Genomic DNA, 17,668 nt, shown 5'->3' on the forward strand with positions numbered 1-17,668 from the left:
CAGCCACCGTCGGTGTACTCGCGACCTTATTTCGTCTGACTCCGGTGACCTCGCCGGCGGTCGGCAAGAGTTTTAGAGAACGCATATTTGTCCCAAGCGGAAGTCTAGGCACCCTCTGAGGATGGCGGCTGTGGGAGCTGCTGTGGCCGCCGCGGTCGTCAAGCAGTTTCTCTCCAAAAGCCCACCTGTCCAGGAGTCCGCGTAGCTTCCGGAACCTAACACGACTCGAGGGACTCGGGTGGGACTCGAGCTTCATGCGGTCTTGTGAACATTGTCACAGCTATACGGCGATGCTGAGCGCTGATTGACGAAAAGATAGCATCAACATACCAGGTGATTCGAGAGCCTGAGCACAGAGAAAGCGGAACTTGCGACGCACGTTCTCCGGAGCTATATCAATCTCATCGCAAAATTTGATCATGGTAAGCAGATGGTAAGTACTAGCGTTGACTCCGATGAGCACACATTCTGATGCCAGGTTACGAATCATCGTGGCAGGGCACTGGCACCTACCGAGCTTGAGCATGTCATTCGGGAGAGCGAGGACATGAGTAGCAACTCCAGCATTGATGAGAGGAACCTATCTGTCTTCGGGATGGGAGAGGCTTCAGCGTACTATGGTCCCGCGGGTACATAGTAAACAGAGTTGAGGTGCCAGCGGTCAGAAGGAAATTTTGATTGTAGCTATGCTCAAGCTCATGGTCGGCAAGCCCGTCATCGTGAGGCCTTGAGGAGGCAGTCGTATAACAAAATAAAAGATACATGTTGGAGGAGATCACGACGCCGAATGAACTGACGAGTTCAAACGGCGAGAGTCGGCGATCGGGCGCTCTTCGGCGCCTGCCTGAGCCAGCCTGAGCCTCTCCGAGTCGTGCTCATCCCAAGGATATCTATTAGTATACGCCCCATAGGTCTTTTACTCGCCACTGCTCGCCGGTATAGTCATGTATACCCTGGCGACTATCACAAGGCCCAAAGGCGTCCCGCCCTTCCGAGTCGGCGAGCGGTACTTTGTCGAAGCATGGGAACGATGGGACACACGCAAGGCCAGATGTATGATTAGAGACCATCACGGCCTAGGCGGGCGTGGCCATGTATGTTCAAGTTATTGGTACGTCCTGAGCATGCTAGATCTCGAGTTCATGTCTGCCTTGCTCCTGCCTCGAGTGAAAAGTCCATACTCCGTCGACCGCGATGCTTCGCTCACAATCCACGCGTCTACAGCGGCAAAGAATCCTCGCCCAGGCCTTCCTCCAGTGTCCCCTGCACAAAGGCCCGCCTAATATCGCTAGACACACATACTACCAAAGCTTATCCGAGTGATCCCACGGCTGGAGAGAAGGCGCACGGGCGCACTAACGCATACAGTGGCCACCTGAGGGTTCTTAAGCTTGAAGGTCTGCGCCGAAATCAATGACGGTGCGTGTCCGTGACATGTTCAGCGATCTACGAGGAACTGGTCAGTAAATATCCCTTTGTTGGTCGTCATCATGATAGACACCTGCGCTGAGATGCTTAATGTTCCGTTGTCGAATGCTAGCCGCACAGCGATTGAAGCTGCGCCGTAACAAGCCTAACGGCAGACTTGGGCAAGACTTGGGCACGAGCTCGCGGAGAGCCCGCTGGGTCGCAATTCAAGTACCGCCAGCTCTATGCCTTCTCGGTTGAGCGTCCGTCTTGACGCGGAGCTTACATCTTTTCCAGAGAACAACGCCGCATCTCTACTGCTGTGATCTACACTTCAGATGCGGTCTCTCACAGCGCCATTCGTGGTTTTCGCCTACAACAAGACCTAACAAGACACCGAAGTTACGTAGAAAGGTTGTTCTTTGTCGAATCTATGATGTTTCATGTTTTCAGTCCACTAATTCGTGGATCTCAGGCAATACGGGATGTGTAATAGTGTACGTGTCATTCAATAACATCTCGGTTTGCGTGGAGCGGGATCCTCTACAACAACCGAGGCCTCGCAGTGAGAGGTTCCGAGTTCTCGGAGGATAGTCCCAATATAGACTCAATGCCAAATGATCTGACAACATTCTGACGTTATCTGGGTCTTGCCTCCGTTTTAGCCTGCGAAGATGGATTCGCACAGCTGAATGGCGTATAGCTGCTTTGCGCTGTGGTCCATTCCTCATCCCTTCTCTCCAGTTCTAGACAAGGTTATGTCGCTCTGTTCAATAGGTTCTGTTCTGTGGTCAGCAACACGCAGGTCGAGACGCACGCGCGTTCAGAACACAATGATGCGGTCAACGGTGCGTCCTTATCCAGTGGCCATCTGTGTACTTTAATTCATGTGCATGTCCACACTCGCCGCCACAGTATCAACACCTGCTCAAGCGTGAGTGAATCATCTGTATGTTCCGTCCTACGCCGGCAGGACCAAAGATATAAAGGGACCTACCAAGCTCTCGATGCTCCACTCGACACCGCGACACTACCCAGATGCCGCCCCATACCGGGAGCCAAGGCCAACATCGATCAGCTCATGCTCAGCCTCAATCGTGCGTCGACAATGACCACTCCTAGATTGCGATTTGCTTATATCTCCTTCGCTCAGCAGTGTAGAGAGATCGTCGACCCCAGGGGAGGCAGCCGCTAACTTGAATGACGTGCCCAAGTATGACACATTATTGTTACGCTGATGTCTTTGTACTGACGCAATTCCAGGATGGCCCCTGCAGATGCAGTTGCCGACTCGGACATGCTCCAAACAAGCAACCCTACTCCGAAGAAAGATGCACATACACCCATTTTCGGCCTACTTGTTGCTATCGACGAGTACCACAGCAACGACATCCGAAACCTCAGAGGCTGCGTCAACGATGCCAATGATTTCGCCGACTTCCTCACGGTCACGCTTGGCGTCCCTAGTGCACAGATCGTTCAGCTCAGTAATGAACAGGCAACACGTCGAGCCATCCTCGACACGTTCGAGAGCCATCTCATCAATAATTCTAATATCAAGGAAGGCGATGCGATAGTGTTCTTCTTTGCTGGCCATGGTTCCCAGGTCCAGGCACCTGAAGGCTGGATTTCTCCCAATAACAAGATCGAGACGATTTTACCATGCGATGTCCTCACAGTGGACAGCGGCGGGAAGCACATCGACGGCATCCCTGATCAAACATTCGGAGGGTTGATACAACAGTTGGCAGATAAAAAGGGGAACAACATCGTACGTTCGTCTTGTTCCTTGCGTCAAAGCTGAAGATTGACACGATTGTGGCTCGTTGTCGCGATCAGCTCGCAATTATTGATTCCTGTCACTCGGGGGGTGTGGCGCGAAGCGACGACTCGGACGGTGCATCGCGCGCTGTCGATCCTGAAGTCTTTTCCCCTTATCCCATGCCAGCAACCCTTGATCAAGACGTCTGGTCCTGGAGACCGGGCACGAACCGTGATGCGGAAATGGTTGTGTACAGGGGTCTCAAGCATGGAGTGATGGAATCGCACGTCCTCTTGGCGGCCTGTCGGGACAACGAGAAGGCGCGCGAGAACGCTGTCGCTGACCGCGCAGGCACCCGGCGTCCCCGCGGGCTTTTCACGCTGCACTTGCTCGAGACATTGCGGGAGGGATATGCGCGGAAGGAACTGTTGCGCCAGCTCACCTACGCGCGTCTCATAGACCGCCTGTCGGGCCCGGGACTAAAGGAGCAGCATCCTGTGTGCGAGGGGTCGCACAAACATCGCCAGTTGTTCAGCCAGAGCGAGCTCAGGGGCGAGGCGACTTCATTCCGCATTCGTCGCGACTCCGACAACGTCTTACACATCTGCGCGGGTCGTATTCACGGAGTGGGGACTGGCACGAGTTTCACCGTGCTGAGACCCGGTGTCCCCGACTACAATGATACCACGGTTCTCATTGCGAACAAGGTCAACGCCCTTAATTGTACGGTGCTCAATACCTCCGACCTCATCGACGTGGACCGTGACAACCTTGATGATTTCAGGGCTGAGGTCGACCTCTGGAACTCACAGCCGATGAAGGTTTGCACTGAGGAGACCCTCCTTTCGACACACAGTCAATTCAAATATGTCAAGGTGACTACCAAAAAAGACTGCGACGTCTCGCTAGATAAGTGCGAAGGTGGTTGGGCCTTGGACCGGTTCGACCCGTTGACGCTCCAGTACGCACAATCACAGATAGTCCTGTCCGGAGTTGGCACCCCGGACGACATCCTCGGGGCCGTGGCGCGTTGGAACTTCCACCTTTATCGTTTCAACGAGCCGACGTCCGACTCCGCTGATGACCTCCGAACCCTCCGACCCGAAGTACAGCTGCGTACCCTCAAGGTTGATTCAGGTAGTAACGCGCTGTATCCATCTCTCATACCGGATGGGGAAGTCTTCTTTGCCCACGCAAAGGAGGAGGAGGCCCAGCCCAACCCTACTTCAACATACGGAGTCCCTGAGGCGGTGAAGACGGCGCGGATCGATGTCCGTGATCTGTCAAAATATTATGGTCTGACATTGCTCAACTCCTCCGACTTTGACCTGTGGCCTTACGTCTTTTACTTTGATCCCTCACAGTGTGCCACGCAGGTGAGGACTCAATCAATACATTATAGGGCATACATGATGATTGAGCTGATCGCGTCGCACTGGACAGTGCTGGTACAGACCACCCAGCAAAGAAGGACATCCTCCGCTACCTAAGAAGAGCAATGATCAGCCTGGCCAGCTCACTATCGGCTACGGTGGTTCCGGGACTGAGCCCTTCGGATTCTCGCTTCCTGAAGGTGCTCGTGAGGATACAGGGTTCCTGAAGATATTCGTCTCGACTTCATATGTCGACATGGGTGGTGTAGAGCAACATGCTTTGGGTACACGAGGGGCATGCATCAAGCCTCGCCCAATCAACGATGGTTGGTATTCTTCGGTGTATGTTCTGACAATCTTCAGGGCTACGTAGTTGATCGCTCTGCGCTGTATCAGTGCCGTAGCATGTCATGATAGGCTCGCGTGTCTTAGCATTCGAATCGGCGGTAGTCACAGATCCTCTCATGACTGTATGTACAGTGCGACACTAGCTTCACCCGCCAACGAGATCATATTTGGTGTCTGCCTAGTGCCAATAATTGATCTACGTCTCTCAGTTGGAAGTATCTAATCAGGAGCAGCTTCTAGTTCAAGTTCAATAGCAGGTTCGAGCAGCAATTGAATGTACAGTATGCAGCACTTACTCAAGGATCGGCGCTTGCCGACATCTACGCCACGCTTGATCTCGTACACCGTCCCTCTCGCTAACCCGGACCGTGACCGTCCTGTATGACGGTCGTTATCGCGGAAAAATACTTAGACTTACGAAGACTTACGACTTACTTATCGCGTTAGACTTGCTGCTTAGTCGACACACAAATTGTACACCTTGGACATACATTGATGCCAGTTTGTACACTCAGACTCTACAACCGTGCTGATTTTGTGCCTTATTACCACTGAATGTGTAAGTTTGCAGCAAGAGACACCCGCTGCTCACCGTAGGGCGCCTAAGTCCGGTCTGGGGGCTGGCCAATTGCCTAATCCGGAATTATTAGCCAATTATGGTAACTTCATCCACACGCATTATTGTTTATTGCACGGCATGGATATCACGGATCATGACCGCCCGGAAGCCCGATTATAAGACGAAGCTGAGCTGCGAAATGTTTCATAAAACCACCCAGTCTCCATTATTGATGAGACATATGGCCCGGAGTGCTACAGTAGGAGAGCCTGCATGGCCATGAGCCCGCAGTTCTCATCGAAAGGAACAGATATTATGACACCAAATAGAAGTGCATGAACCTAATACAGAACTTGTACTAATCACAGAGAAAAAGTCTGGCGCAGCGGTCCTGGCTTCATCCCGATTTGGCAATGACTGCCTCGGGCACGTCGGCCGGGCGCCAATTGTACTAAGTCTAAGTCGCGCGAAAGTAAGACTTGTCGGTAAGTATTTTTCCACGAAAGCGTCACTCATAGTCCTGAGAGGTCGTCGACTCGTCTTCCAAGTTGTTGCATGTCTCTTAGGTCTGGAGTCCTCACGCCATCAGCCAACTCTCGTTTTTCTCCCCGATGGAGACTGTTGCTCCTATGCAGACTAGTGAAGGAACGCGCTCTCTGGACACCAACGACGACCTTACAACTGAAGAAGCCATCTCGCGGTCGTCACCGCTAGGCTCGCCAGCCTCAGTTGCAGTCTGCAACCTCCCTGGATGCGGTAGCCCTGGCGGCGCTCCAGCAACATCTGTCGAAGGGCATGAACCTCGTCCACCTTGTTCTGCCGCATTTACAGTCGACTCCTCTACTCTGGCTAGCACTGGCGACGACCTGTCCGCTCAAGACGAACTTCTACTGGAGGCATTGACGGACGATGCCCCAGTCTCCGAGGACGCTAGCAGTGATCAACCAGAGACTCCCGTCAAGCCCGGCAGACGCAGACACCCGCGCGCCCGCGGCGGTAAGAAGGTCCAGGCAGCGAAGGCACGCAAGATCGCCCGACAAGCTGCGGATGCTGCCGCCGCCGCCGCCAAAGCTGGTACGAACGTCTCGGGCTCTGTCACAGCGGACACAGCGACGGATGCTGGCGAGTCAGAAGTTGAGGAGGTCGATGTACCGCCGGCGACCTCTTTCGACGTACTGGCCATCGTGTCTCAGCTGCCGTCGCCGGTGCTTTTGGAGGATGGACCGTCGACTCTGGAGCTAGAGGAGGGCCGCCTATTGTCGCCATCACTGCAGTCTGAGGAGGCTCGTCCGCCGTCACAGTCGGGGCTTGATGGAGTTGGCTCGCCGCCACCACCTATGCTCGAGGAAGACCGCACGCTACCCACCTCGTCGCCCTTGCTTGCAGAGGACCCTATATCGCCGTCGTCGAATTCTAAGCAAGACCAGCAACCATCGGTGTGTGTCCGCGACACCATCTCGTCTGACTTCAACGACCTCGACGACGGTCAGCAAGCGTACCAGGGAACGCAAGTCTGTCCCAAGCGGAAGCCTAGGCACCCTCTGAGGATGGCTGTGAAGGCAGCTGTGGCCGCCGCGGTCGTCAAGCAGTCTCACTCGCTCAGGGCGTCTCGTATTCTGGAGTGCAAGACTCGTTCGACGGCTAATAAGCTAGAGCCGACTATCGCTGGACCGCTAGACGTCTCGAGCTCTCCGTCTCCGTCTCTGACTATGTCTGGATTGGATGCGTCCCCCTACGGCAATGCTGCTCCGCCTGCGCCTTCTTCTCCCATGCCTCATCCTGAGAGCTGTCTGTCTCAGGGACCCGAACTAGGCTCGGAACATTATGCTCTTCTTCGTACGCTCTTTCCCTGTTCCGAGGCGGTACCGCACGAAGGCCAAGACATTCGCCCCTCTTCACCTCAAGATACACGCTCTGTGTCCTCGGGAACACTTGTTCCGCACGACCTGGACGTCGATAGCGACACCACGAAGCCGGACAGCCTGGCAGATGACCTCCTCGCGACACATCGGGAGCTGAAGAGCCTCCGGGACACCGTGTCTTCCCTGCTGGTGCACATGGACATGAGCCTGCGCCAATACCGTGCGTGTGATGTGCGCGGTCCGGCGAGCCTTGTGGGGACGTGGACGCCGAGGGCGTCGACGCTAGGTTCAGAGGGCAGGCGGGGCGGGCAGCCGCCGGAGCTTGGCTCGCTGATGGGGGGCCTGGAGAAGATTTCCGTGCTCACGGTGCGTTTGGCGGCTGCTGTGCGGTCAGAGCTGGTTTGTGACTCATAGTAGGGCTCGTAGGTGGTGGGCATTGCACGTAGCAGTTCACGGGGACGATCGGTACATAGCTATGCGTTTGACATGGACTATTAGATAGTATTCTTATTCTCTTCTGGATTTGTTCAGCACAGTGTCATGGGTCTACAAGTTTTGTAATAGGTGTACTATGTTCGACGTTGGGTAGATGCAGCTATTCTCACTCATCGACTCGCATCCGACAGTCCCAGTGAAGTCGGACTTGGAGAGACACGATTTGTCACATCCACGTGACATGACGCGTGTCACGTCCCCTGTTTGGAGCGATGATCGGCGCTCAGACTCCCAGCCCTGGCGGCGAGCCACGAGATGACATTGCTGCAATCCAACTGCAAACTGTTCTTTCCTCCCCACCCTCCCGCCACGTTGCGCCATACTTCTACCACTGCACTTCAACGCGAAATTTCCACGTAGGATAACGTGGGGAGAGACGGCATATCCTGTACCTTACCTATTTATATCTCGCCTGGCCGATCTCCAGCCTGTTTCCTCGATTGGAGCTAAGTACCATGACGCGAGCTCGTGACGTATTACCACGACGCGTCGCGGGCGTCGTGGCTTTCGCGCATACATCCACCCCGTCGACATCCTTGATCTGCAACCCTCACCTCCATGCAAAGTCTCAACGTTCAAAGTTCAACCGTCGAGTCGCGTGTTCAAGTCCAAGCCATACCACTTGGAGGTAGCATGCCCCTTTACGGTATGCAATGCGGTGCAGGGCGTAGCCAGGCGAGTCATGCGCGTCGTTGCATAGAACCTGACGATCGAGACCGTGATCGACGAGTCTGTGACGCAGAACCCGGCCCTACTCGCCCGGGAGGAGAGGGGTGCGGGCGCGCAGGAGGCGCAGAAGACGGTGCAGTTTGCGCAGCTAGTGGACCTGAGGAACGCGAGCGCGAGCGGGGTTCTGTTTGAGAAAAAGTGGCAGAACGTTGCTGCTTTGTTGGATTCGAACACGGTGGTGGTTACGGACCGACTTAAGGTGTAAGGTGCGTCGAGTGATATGTCGGTCCCTCCATTGCGTTGCTGAATTACACTGTTATGACTGGCTGGATCAGCTGCCATTCTGACAGTGTGGATACACAACGTCCGGGATCATCTCAACCGTTACAAGAAAGATGTTATCAAGGAGCTAGTAGCGGGTACACAGAAGATCTACTAGAGGTAGGTGAGTGCGACTCGGATTGCATGAGGCGCATTGCGATGCGCGCAGCGACGGACTGACCAGGGCTCGACTTGCAGGAGGTGGGCGGCCAGCGGCGGCGTCCGCGCTGGTCGGTTCTGGACAGTTGGTCCGAGTTGCGCGCTCGTCTTCGAGTGCAAATCGCCACTCTGTGAGCACGTCTGCGATCTCGATCAGAGGGAGGGACTTACCCAATGTGAGCATACGCCGCCACGGCACCGTCTCGCAAGTGATGATCATCCGGAGTCCATGGCTCAAAACAGCTGACAAACTCGGGAAAGTATAGATTTCCTGTCTGCTCGTAAGTACGTCCGCTTTGATTGCCATCGTTTGTGAGCTCAATATCAGCCTTCTACAGCACGCACACGGTGTCATACAGCCGCTCCTCGCGCAGGCCGGGGAGGAGAAAATGCGAACTCGCGAGAAAGCTTTACAGATAAGGTACGTACAACTCCCAGGTGTGGAAAATGATCTTCCGGCCCTACAGCACATTTCTGATACTGTAATTTTCGCTCCGACGGCTCCGAGTATGTTGCCGCTGCTTACTGCCTGCTTGCTCGCACACTCGCTCGCTCGCCCTCGTCGCCTGCTCGACTACTCTCGTCGTCCTTCTCGCACGCTCGCCCTCCGTCACCTCGCCGGCCTGCCTAAGGCTGCCTTCCTTTTCCCTCGTGCTAACCAGCTCGCCCGCCTGCTTGCTCGCCCACTCGGCTTATCGTCTGACCGCTCGTTCACCCTCAGGCTCTCTTCCCCCCTCGCCTCTTGCCCGCTCGCTTTCCTGCCCGGCGCGCGCTCGTTCTTGCCCGCCTGTGCTCCCCCTCTAGCCAGCTCTCCCACATGCCTGCTCGTGCTCATCTTCTTGCCCGCTTGCCATTCTCGTCCGTCCACCCATCTTCTAGCTAGCCAACCCGCTTGCTCAGCCACTCGCCTGGCCCATGCAGGACGAGCTGCACAACCTGCACAACCCGCGCCGAACCGCGCCGAACCTGTACACAGGCAGGTACAGGTCCGGGTCGTGCATCTCATTCGTGCTCGGCGCTATCTAGGTCCTACTACAGTTGCCTGGCAGCTTGCTAACGCGTTGACGGTTGGGCCTGTCCAATGTGTACACAGCATTATAAAATACATATACCAATGATCTATTATAACGAAACTGAAGTGAAGCAAGAGACGCGAGCTAGTAGTGATGCGAGCGAGAACACCTGTCGGATTGGGCAGGGAAAGTGCCCGGAAATCAGTCGGAAATCTTGTTTTACCTGCACCTTTTCGCCTGATATCCTCCGAGGAAACATGACGGTAAAGCGCAGGAAATCTTGCCTTTCCGGAACATATCCTGTCAGAAAATTTGGCTTGACGCGCAGTGTACACATATTGGCCCAGCAGCTTTCTCGCAACTCCGATATAAGCCTTGATATTCTACACCTCCTATATTGCAAGATCATCGTCTCAATTGCGGCGGATTGCGACCGGAGCTAAAGCCTCGCAGAACATACTACTGGTGCATGCTATTTCCTGAGGTCGTCAATTCATGAATTATCGGTGAGTGATGAGACCTCTCGCTGTTGATACAGGCGGATGACTGTTTGACATCAGCGGCGACATCCAACAGCGTCAGACAGGAGATACGAACACGATCTGCTTGTTTATTCACTATAAGGCCGAGAAAGCACGCCAGTTTAATGAATGGAAGGATGATTCGGTGCGGTACTTGGACGCGTTTGTCAATGAAGACCTCGAGGCGCTTGGCTTTCCCCCTTGTCACACGTGTGGATGTACATGGCGCTCCGCAGTTATGAGGTGTATGTGGAACGCCAAAGAACACGGTGTGAGTTTTGCGGCTTCGGTTCGTCCTTGATAATGGTTGGAACTTGACGGCTTACCGTTTCTTTAGATCTTGGAGGAGGAAATGTCATCGGCGTTCCAGGCCGTACGCTTCACCCCGGCGTCGTTGGCGGACCGTTCCATGTGAGTGAGTTCTAATACTGTACATAGGGGGCGACGTTCAAGCGCATATTTAACAGGTCGCTAATAAGCCTGAGTATCAAGTGAGCACATCTGCCTAACTGCTTGATCTGTCCATAACATAATAACTTAGTGGTGGACGCCTTCACATCCCTGCTCCAGGCATGAAGGCTCCGGCCGACACCCTCCCTTCATCAGCACAATTCCACAATCAGTCAGCGTACTTTCCTGAAAGCGGCAAGGCTCCAAGAGCCCCGAGGTCGATCGCTCTCGCAAGAGCAGCTGCATCTCCAATTTCCCGCCCAACTCGACAAGGTGAGCTAGCCTCCAAGACACGTTTCTATACATAGTTACTCAATTCTTGACTCGCACACATTTCGGGCTTTGCATCGCTATTAGACACGTATGGCTCAACAATGCCTCGGAAGTTCACGAACAAGTACCCAGTGTCTGCTGCATCCCGTAACAACGCCAGAACTCCGTCTGTCTCGTTTAGTCCATGCTCAACCCCCGAGCCCACCCCACCCAATTCGACGCTCGCCTCGGCAATGCCCTCGTCACACGGAGGCGGCACTCCGACACAACCGGCGAAGAGGACGGTTCCACCCGCATATACCCAGCAATCGCAAGTTGTGAGTGCGCGGCGACCATCAGAATCATCAAGCACTGCAGCACACGCAAAGTCGGACATTCAGTCTCAGGGAGCGACTCTAGCACAGATGGACGTGGACGTACCACAATCTGTACCGCCTTCCTCCGTACGGCGTCCGGCTTACGTGGTCCCCATTTCTCCGGCAACAATGCCTGCCAAGCAGACGCATACATCCACCAAAATTAAAGTCGAGGAGAAGGATCATGGTTCCGCTCTCCATCAGCCACCCACCGTCTCTACTCAGCCAACTCATCCGACTTCTACTAGCCACGCAATTACGACCCCGCCATCCTTGTCTGCGCATGTCGCGAAGACAAGGTCACAGTCTGCTAACACCGCATCCGACCCGACACCGGATGCGAGTGCGATGGCAGGCCTGACGCGGTCGCTCGAAGATGTCGGACGAGAGATCACCACTCTGGCCGCACGCGAGAAGGTGGTGGTGCAGCGACTAGCACACTATGGCGTGCGCCCCCCTCCCGATCCCTCGGTGGTATCTTTCCGGGAGGTCGTCGAGGAGCGCAAGGCGACGCAGGACGAGATCTCCGGTAGGTGTCTCTCAGACCACACCAATGGCGTCGCTAACACAAAGCACGGAAGCACTTCGCGCTCAGCTGGAAGCAGAGGCAGAAGCACGCCGCGCCGCGGAGTCCGCACTTCAGGCGGAGCGGCGGCGGCGCGAGCTCGCGGAGGGCGCGCTCATGGACGTGCGCCGCGAATGCACCGCCCCGTTCGTCGTCCCCGCGCTTATGGACGCGTTCCTCGACATGTCACGCTTGACGGGAGAGCTATTCGCCAGCAGCGTGGAATATCGAACGGGTCGAGGCCGATAGTGGACATAAAAGTGTGGTATATATTGGTATGTATTTGCGTGGTTCATACGCTACGATTTCGGACTTTGTTTCAATGTACACGATCGAGCCAATGGTGGATGTCAACTGGAGCCCTCACAAATCCCACACGTTTCTGAAGACACGATAGGTTGCGCGCACAAGTACAATGACAACAATGAACACAAAACTAGGCTGTGGCGAAGTGCGATACCAGGGATCCTCTAGATTGTATACAACTCTGTGGCTGGCCTGCGCAACCGTCGCAATGCCCATATATACTCGCTGAACCTCTTAACCTCGAGCCTAGCCCTCTTCCGGGGCGTTTTCACTGAAACCACATGTCCATCGAACATTCAGCTTTCCGAACTGGACGACTCAGGTAACTGGTCACCGTCACCATCCTCCTCTCAGTCCTCCATCGTAGGTCGTGCCCGTCCCGCCCTCCCTGTCCTGGACCCAAAGTTGTGCCCCGCGCTGTGGTTCTGGCTGGAGTCACTTCTAAGGACTCTGAAACTCTGCGTGAACCGCGGGCGGGTCGTGCTACCTTCTGAGGAACGACTTCGTAATCACGCCGGTCAGGCCGCCAAGGTCTGCTCGTGGAAGCCCAGCCGCGGGGAGATGACCTCTTCGTAGCAGAGCGTCCCTTCACAAGAGACAGAGTTTGCGCCCCTCTGGCCCCGGGCCTTTGCGCCCCCAACAAGTAGCACTCGTCCATCCGTCCTGCGCTTCCCCGCACTTCCAGTTGAGTCCACGCTAGCCACAGGTGCTGGCCTCCGCCCGCCGACCCGCAAAGCTCGCAAGGCCACCTCCACATCGGTGGCGAGGGCAGCGACGGTAGCAGCGACGATTGCCATCGTGCGCGCCTTGGCGGCCTGGATTTTTGCCTCCACGGGCACGCGGGTGCCTGATCCTCTTGCCCTTGGGTGTTGAGTCGATGGAAGCCGCCGGCACTGAGTCGGACTGTTGTCCTTGCGGTTGCTGTTTTTGTGGGTTTGCGGCAATGTCTACCTGCATCAAGGACGATGTATCCGGGAGGCAGTTTGTGCAATTTTGAGGCGTCGTCAGCGCACCATCGTCAACTTCAAGCTTGACCAGCACAGACCCTGAATTCTCCGGGGAAAGAATGTCACCACGGCCAGAATGAGAAGAGACGCGGACGTTTGTTGGCGCTGAGGCTGGTGGTCGAACTTGCTGCACCGGGGACCGCTTCCTCTTGAAGTTTACCGTCGGCAACTCGAGGGTTGTATGGATTGAAGCTAAAGCCTGAGGATGTAAGGCAGGGTGAGAGCCCCGAGCGTCCACTTTCGCATCTGTTGACGCGCTGATCTGCGCGGTACGCTCGGCGCTGTTCACTTGGAGAGGGTCGGAGAGTACAGTACGGGAGCAGAGGGTCTCGAGGTCGCAGTCGTCGAACCGGGGGCCGCCGCGGTACGTCCAGGGGGTGAACTCAGATTCGCGCCATTCGAGTCGGTGAGCGGGGTGCCTTTCGTGCCGGTATCGCTACGGATTTGTGCGGGGTCTCTGTGGCACGGCAGCTGGCGGATGGTCTGCCAAAGACAGCGCTGGACTGTTCAGTCTTCCCAGTCAGCCCCTCCAGGCCGATCAGTTCCTTGTTCTCCGAGCCCCAGGTCCGAAGGGTGCTGCCCCAGTGGTGCCGATGCCGACCGCTTCCGGAGACCAATTAGCGACGTCGGAGATCCTGCCGTAGTGACCCCAGCCGTGACCTCGCCAAGAGACTCGGGTGCGAAGACTACGTCTTTGCGTGCGAGACCACTGGAAGAGGACCAATCTTTCTCCTGCGTCGTCAGAGCCAGAGCCAGAGGTGGGTCATGAATCAAGCAGCTGATTGTAGGTGCCCGTGTGTCCACGCTGTTGCGGAGAGGTGACCTGCCAGATAGTGATTCTTGCGTCACTCCGTCTCTAGCTAGATCGAGAGGACGAGAAAATACGAAGAGTGGCCATAGGTTGTTGAAGGACGCTGTAGGAGGGTCGCAGACTCGAACTTCAGGTGACCGAGGCTCGGGCTTGCTGCCCGAGGCTTGTAGGACAATTTCCTCGAGTACTTGGTGAGTGGAGGCACAAGCAGGCTGGAATGTGAGCGCCGGTGAGAAGCCGGGCCTTGCGACAGAAGGCATCCGCTCAGCGGGGTCACGCAGCTGGAGGGCTGAACGGCGATCCAGACGCAGGGCAGGCGACGCCTCGAGTCTCGTAATGCGGCTGATAGCGAGAATCCATGTCAGTGTCGCCTCCATTTTTAATTGCATGTGAGCACGTACAGATCATTTACTGCGATGTCCAGGTTGAGACATCGTCAGTGCTGGTCGCGAGCAGCATGCGACTCCTCTGACCTGGAGTGATCAGAGTTCAATATGCTATTTGAGTCGACAGATCGCAGTTCAACGTACCGGGAGTACGTCTAGAGGACCTCCGCTCCGGGACCATACGGAGCACACTTCAGCTGCACGAGGTACAAGGAAGGTCGCGTCAGGCATAGCCATGTTCAGTTGCTTCAGGTCATTCAGCACGAAGAGGTCGAGGGCGTCGCAATTCGCGGCGTCGACTCGCGCGAGGAAGTTGGCTTTGGAGCCGCCGTAGAAAATTCGCACTCCTAGTTCCTGTTCCAACATTGCGGCGGTCTCGGGATATGATGGGAAAGTAGCGACAGCTGACTATCAATGGCAGAGTATGCTCCAATCTCCTGAGAGAGAAGATGGAGGGAGGCTACTCGCAACTCGGTGACTCGGAGGTGGTCGCCAGACGCGATCACGTGAGCCGGTGTGCGCGCGCTCGGCGCTGGCAGCAGCCAGCTGGCTCGTACTTCGTACTGTCGTCTCCCTACATCCCGGACGGTGGGATAATGCGCTGTATGCTTTTCAGCACCAAGCTAGCATGAATCACTACACCTTGGACATCAGTTACTGCGGAGAGAAGGCGAGACAGGCTGCCTTGCACAAGTCCGCGAACAGCGTTGAACGTTTTGTCGACCGCGATCTCCAGAGCCTTGGAGTCCCTCACAAGGTTGGCGTGGTAAGCTTTTGGCGAGGAAGAATACCGGTAGCGAGATGCACATGGGATACCGTGGATCGTAGTCATGACGATGTATTGGTATGTCCCGTTTCTCCAAACGATGTTCAAGTTGCCAGGGCCTTCACTAAATTATGTGTAGCGGCGAGCCGTCGAACCGTTTCTGCCAAACATATGGCGTACATGGGAAGAGCACGGGGAAACAGATCGCAGGCTGCGCGAACTAGACATGTGAGTGCAGCCAGCGTATCGGCCGTGAGCACGTCCTCAGGCGAATCATGCAGCTCGGAGGCTACCGCTCATATACAGTGTGTTCCTTTGCTTGATTTTGCTACAATTCCTGATATGCAGCGTAGGGAAGGGGGTGGACCTAATTCTAGGGTTCCTGAAGCTGCCGTGAGCCCTCTCGCGCGTGCGCCGTCCCCTCCTCCGCGTCGCCGGTCCTCTAAGCGGCCCCGTTCGCCTGACTGCCGACCCGCCGACCCTCAGCAGAAGCGGTCTCGCCCGCAAGCATCTGTCCCCGTGAGAGGATCTGTGCCTGTGACTGAAAATGATCCTCCGATTGCTGGGCCGTCAAGGATCGTCGCGCAGGGACACATGGATGATGATGATCGCCGAAGTAACGGAGCATTCGATCCTCGAGTGCGTTTCATGGCTCCGTAGTCGCCTTCATGCCATCTGACCTGGCGTGCGTCGCTCGCGCTGTGACAGGCTCCCGATGCCGTCCTATCTGCGATTGTAAACACCGCTCTCATCACCATCAAGGAGGAACCCATGGACAATGATGCTCAAGCTCTCCTGAACGCAGACTCTACAAACCCGGAGGAGAACGACCAGCAGGCCCAGGATCCGGCGGCATCTCAGACACACGTGGAAAGCAGTACGGCTGGCAACGGCGTCGGCGCGAAGCCCGGGCTGGTGGACACGCTCAGGAGTGCCCTCACCGCGGCGGTCACCGTGCAGGCGCGGGAGGCGCAACTTGAGGCAGACGTCGCATTGTACAGAAACCAAGCGGAGCGGTTGGCGACCCGCGAACGTGAGTTCCGTGAGAAGGAGAGCGCGTTCAGCGAGCGGGAGAACGGTGGGGCCCTGTCTCGATTGCCTTCGCGAACGAGTGCTGTTTTGCTGATCTACGTCGCTGAGCAGGCTTCCAGGTGCAGGCGGCGCGGAAGGACGCGGAGCTGGCGGAAGCGCGGTATCAATGGGCGCAGGAGCGTATCCGGGTACTCGAGACGAACACAGAGAAGGAACGGGTCGCGCGTGAGATGCGCGAGGTGCAGGCACTGCTCGAGCAGGAGAAGATGAAGCGAGCGCAGGGCGAGGATGCAGGGCGGGCTGCACAGGAAACCATTGCTTGTGAGTGGGTATGCGACAGTGGAGCTGAGTGCCAGCTGACGGGTACCTGGACAAGCCCTGCGAGCAGAACGAGATCGGCTTCAGACAGAGTTGCAGACGGCTCGCGATGCTGTTGCCTGTACGCGCTATCCGTCTTTCAACGCTCTATCGCGGACTCACTCGCCCCTTTCATAGCGGTGCAGGCACAATGGCATTCGGCGCATGAGCGAGAGCTCAAGGCCGAAATCGACAAGCGAGAGCGTGCAGAGCGAGTGGCGCTGGGTGAGTACCAATAATCATATTTGACTGCACCCCGCATATGCTAATTGCACAACGCATTCTGACAGAGCTCGGCAAGAAGCTAGTAAGGCTGCAAGTGGACATGCGGAGTCAGAACACTGGTGCGGCACTCGCGTCCGCGTATCCTCTATTCGTCCACTGACGATACACCCGATAGCCCTCCGTGAGCAGGTTGAGACGCTGACGAAGGAACTGGAGGGCGAGCGCGCTGAGTGCTCAGCTAGGCGAGAACAGCTGGTGATGGAGGTTTCATGTGGGTATCAGTCGTCACTGCGTATCTTACGGCAGACTATACTAACATAATATCCACTGGCATAAGCGTTGCGAGTGCAGTTGAAAGCTGCCAATGAGGATAAGACTATGGGTGCGCACTGTGCTGTCATATGCTGCGGAGCTGTATCAACGAGTCGCGTCCCCTTCCACATAGCTCCGAGAGATTTCCGCGGAGGTGAAAACACCCCAGGCAAAGACGCTTGGTGAGTAGCAATCACTTCTCGTAAGTACGATGCTCGGAGGCTTACCGACCTTTCGAACTGAAGGTCTCGAGACGCAGCTGCGCGTCGAGCGGACTGCACCCGGGGAAGCAGAAGGATGGTGTATCGACGCGATGACCGCCGAGGCTGAGGC

General features: G+C 56.0%; 4 protein-coding genes across 4 annotated transcripts; all 4 read left to right on the forward strand.

Moving 5' to 3' along the window:
* Nucleotides 1-2,671: 2,671 nt before the first annotated feature.
* Nucleotides 2,672-4,915, forward strand: B0H18DRAFT_1120405 (caspase domain-containing protein; the record flags this gene model as incomplete). Its single annotated transcript, XM_048034107.1, has 3 exons — nt 2,672-3,178; nt 3,247-4,545; nt 4,613-4,915. 3 exons carry the CDS (start codon nt 2,672-2,674, stop codon nt 4,913-4,915), a joined length of 2,109 nt encoding a protein of 702 aa, XP_047892021.1.
* A 1,083-nt stretch (nt 4,916-5,998) lies between these two features.
* Nucleotides 5,999-7,872, forward strand: B0H18DRAFT_1015226 (uncharacterized protein). Its single transcript, XM_048029197.1, has one exon. It carries the CDS (start codon nt 6,061-6,063, stop codon nt 7,723-7,725), a length of 1,665 nt encoding a protein of 554 aa, XP_047892022.1. The 5' UTR covers nt 5,999-6,060; the 3' UTR covers nt 7,726-7,872.
* Nucleotides 7,873-10,463: 2,591 nt separating this feature from the next.
* On the forward strand, nt 10,464-12,806 carry B0H18DRAFT_1179370 (uncharacterized protein; the record flags this gene model as incomplete). Its single annotated transcript, XM_048035952.1, has 8 exons — nt 10,464-10,474; nt 10,529-10,734; nt 10,827-10,900; nt 10,928-10,980; nt 11,031-11,212; nt 11,297-11,529; nt 11,863-12,097; nt 12,150-12,806. The coding sequence occupies 8 exons, from the start codon at nt 10,464-10,466 to the stop codon at nt 12,380-12,382; spliced, it is 1,227 nt and encodes a 408-aa protein (XP_047892023.1). The 3' UTR covers nt 12,383-12,806.
* Nucleotides 12,807-15,092: 2,286 nt separating this feature from the next.
* B0H18DRAFT_1105344 (uncharacterized protein) lies at nt 15,093-17,501 on the forward strand (the record flags this gene model as incomplete). Its single annotated transcript, XM_048032650.1, has 13 exons — nt 15,093-15,149; nt 15,260-15,409; nt 15,549-15,637; nt 15,758-15,802; nt 15,985-16,048; nt 16,118-16,442; nt 16,553-16,762; nt 16,818-16,880; nt 16,937-17,023; nt 17,089-17,142; nt 17,199-17,294; nt 17,361-17,405; nt 17,469-17,501. Coding segments are annotated over 13 exons (1,317 nt in total), but the record flags the coding sequence as incomplete, so codon positions are not given.
* Nucleotides 17,502-17,668: the final 167 nt, after the last annotated feature.

Source organism: Fomitopsis serialis (assembly GCF_022376445.1).
Source record: "Fomitopsis serialis strain Sig1Antser10 chromosome Unknown B0H18scaffold_46, whole genome shotgun sequence".
Lineage (NCBI taxonomy): Eukaryota > Fungi > Basidiomycota > Agaricomycetes > Polyporales > Fomitopsidaceae > Fomitopsis > Fomitopsis serialis.

Bases quoted from the DNA above. Each gene is read 5' to 3' on its own strand.
- B0H18DRAFT_1015226 (XM_048029197.1), top strand. From the start codon at position 6,061: ATGGAGACTGTTGCTCCTATGCAGACTAGTGAAGGAACGCGCTCTCTG.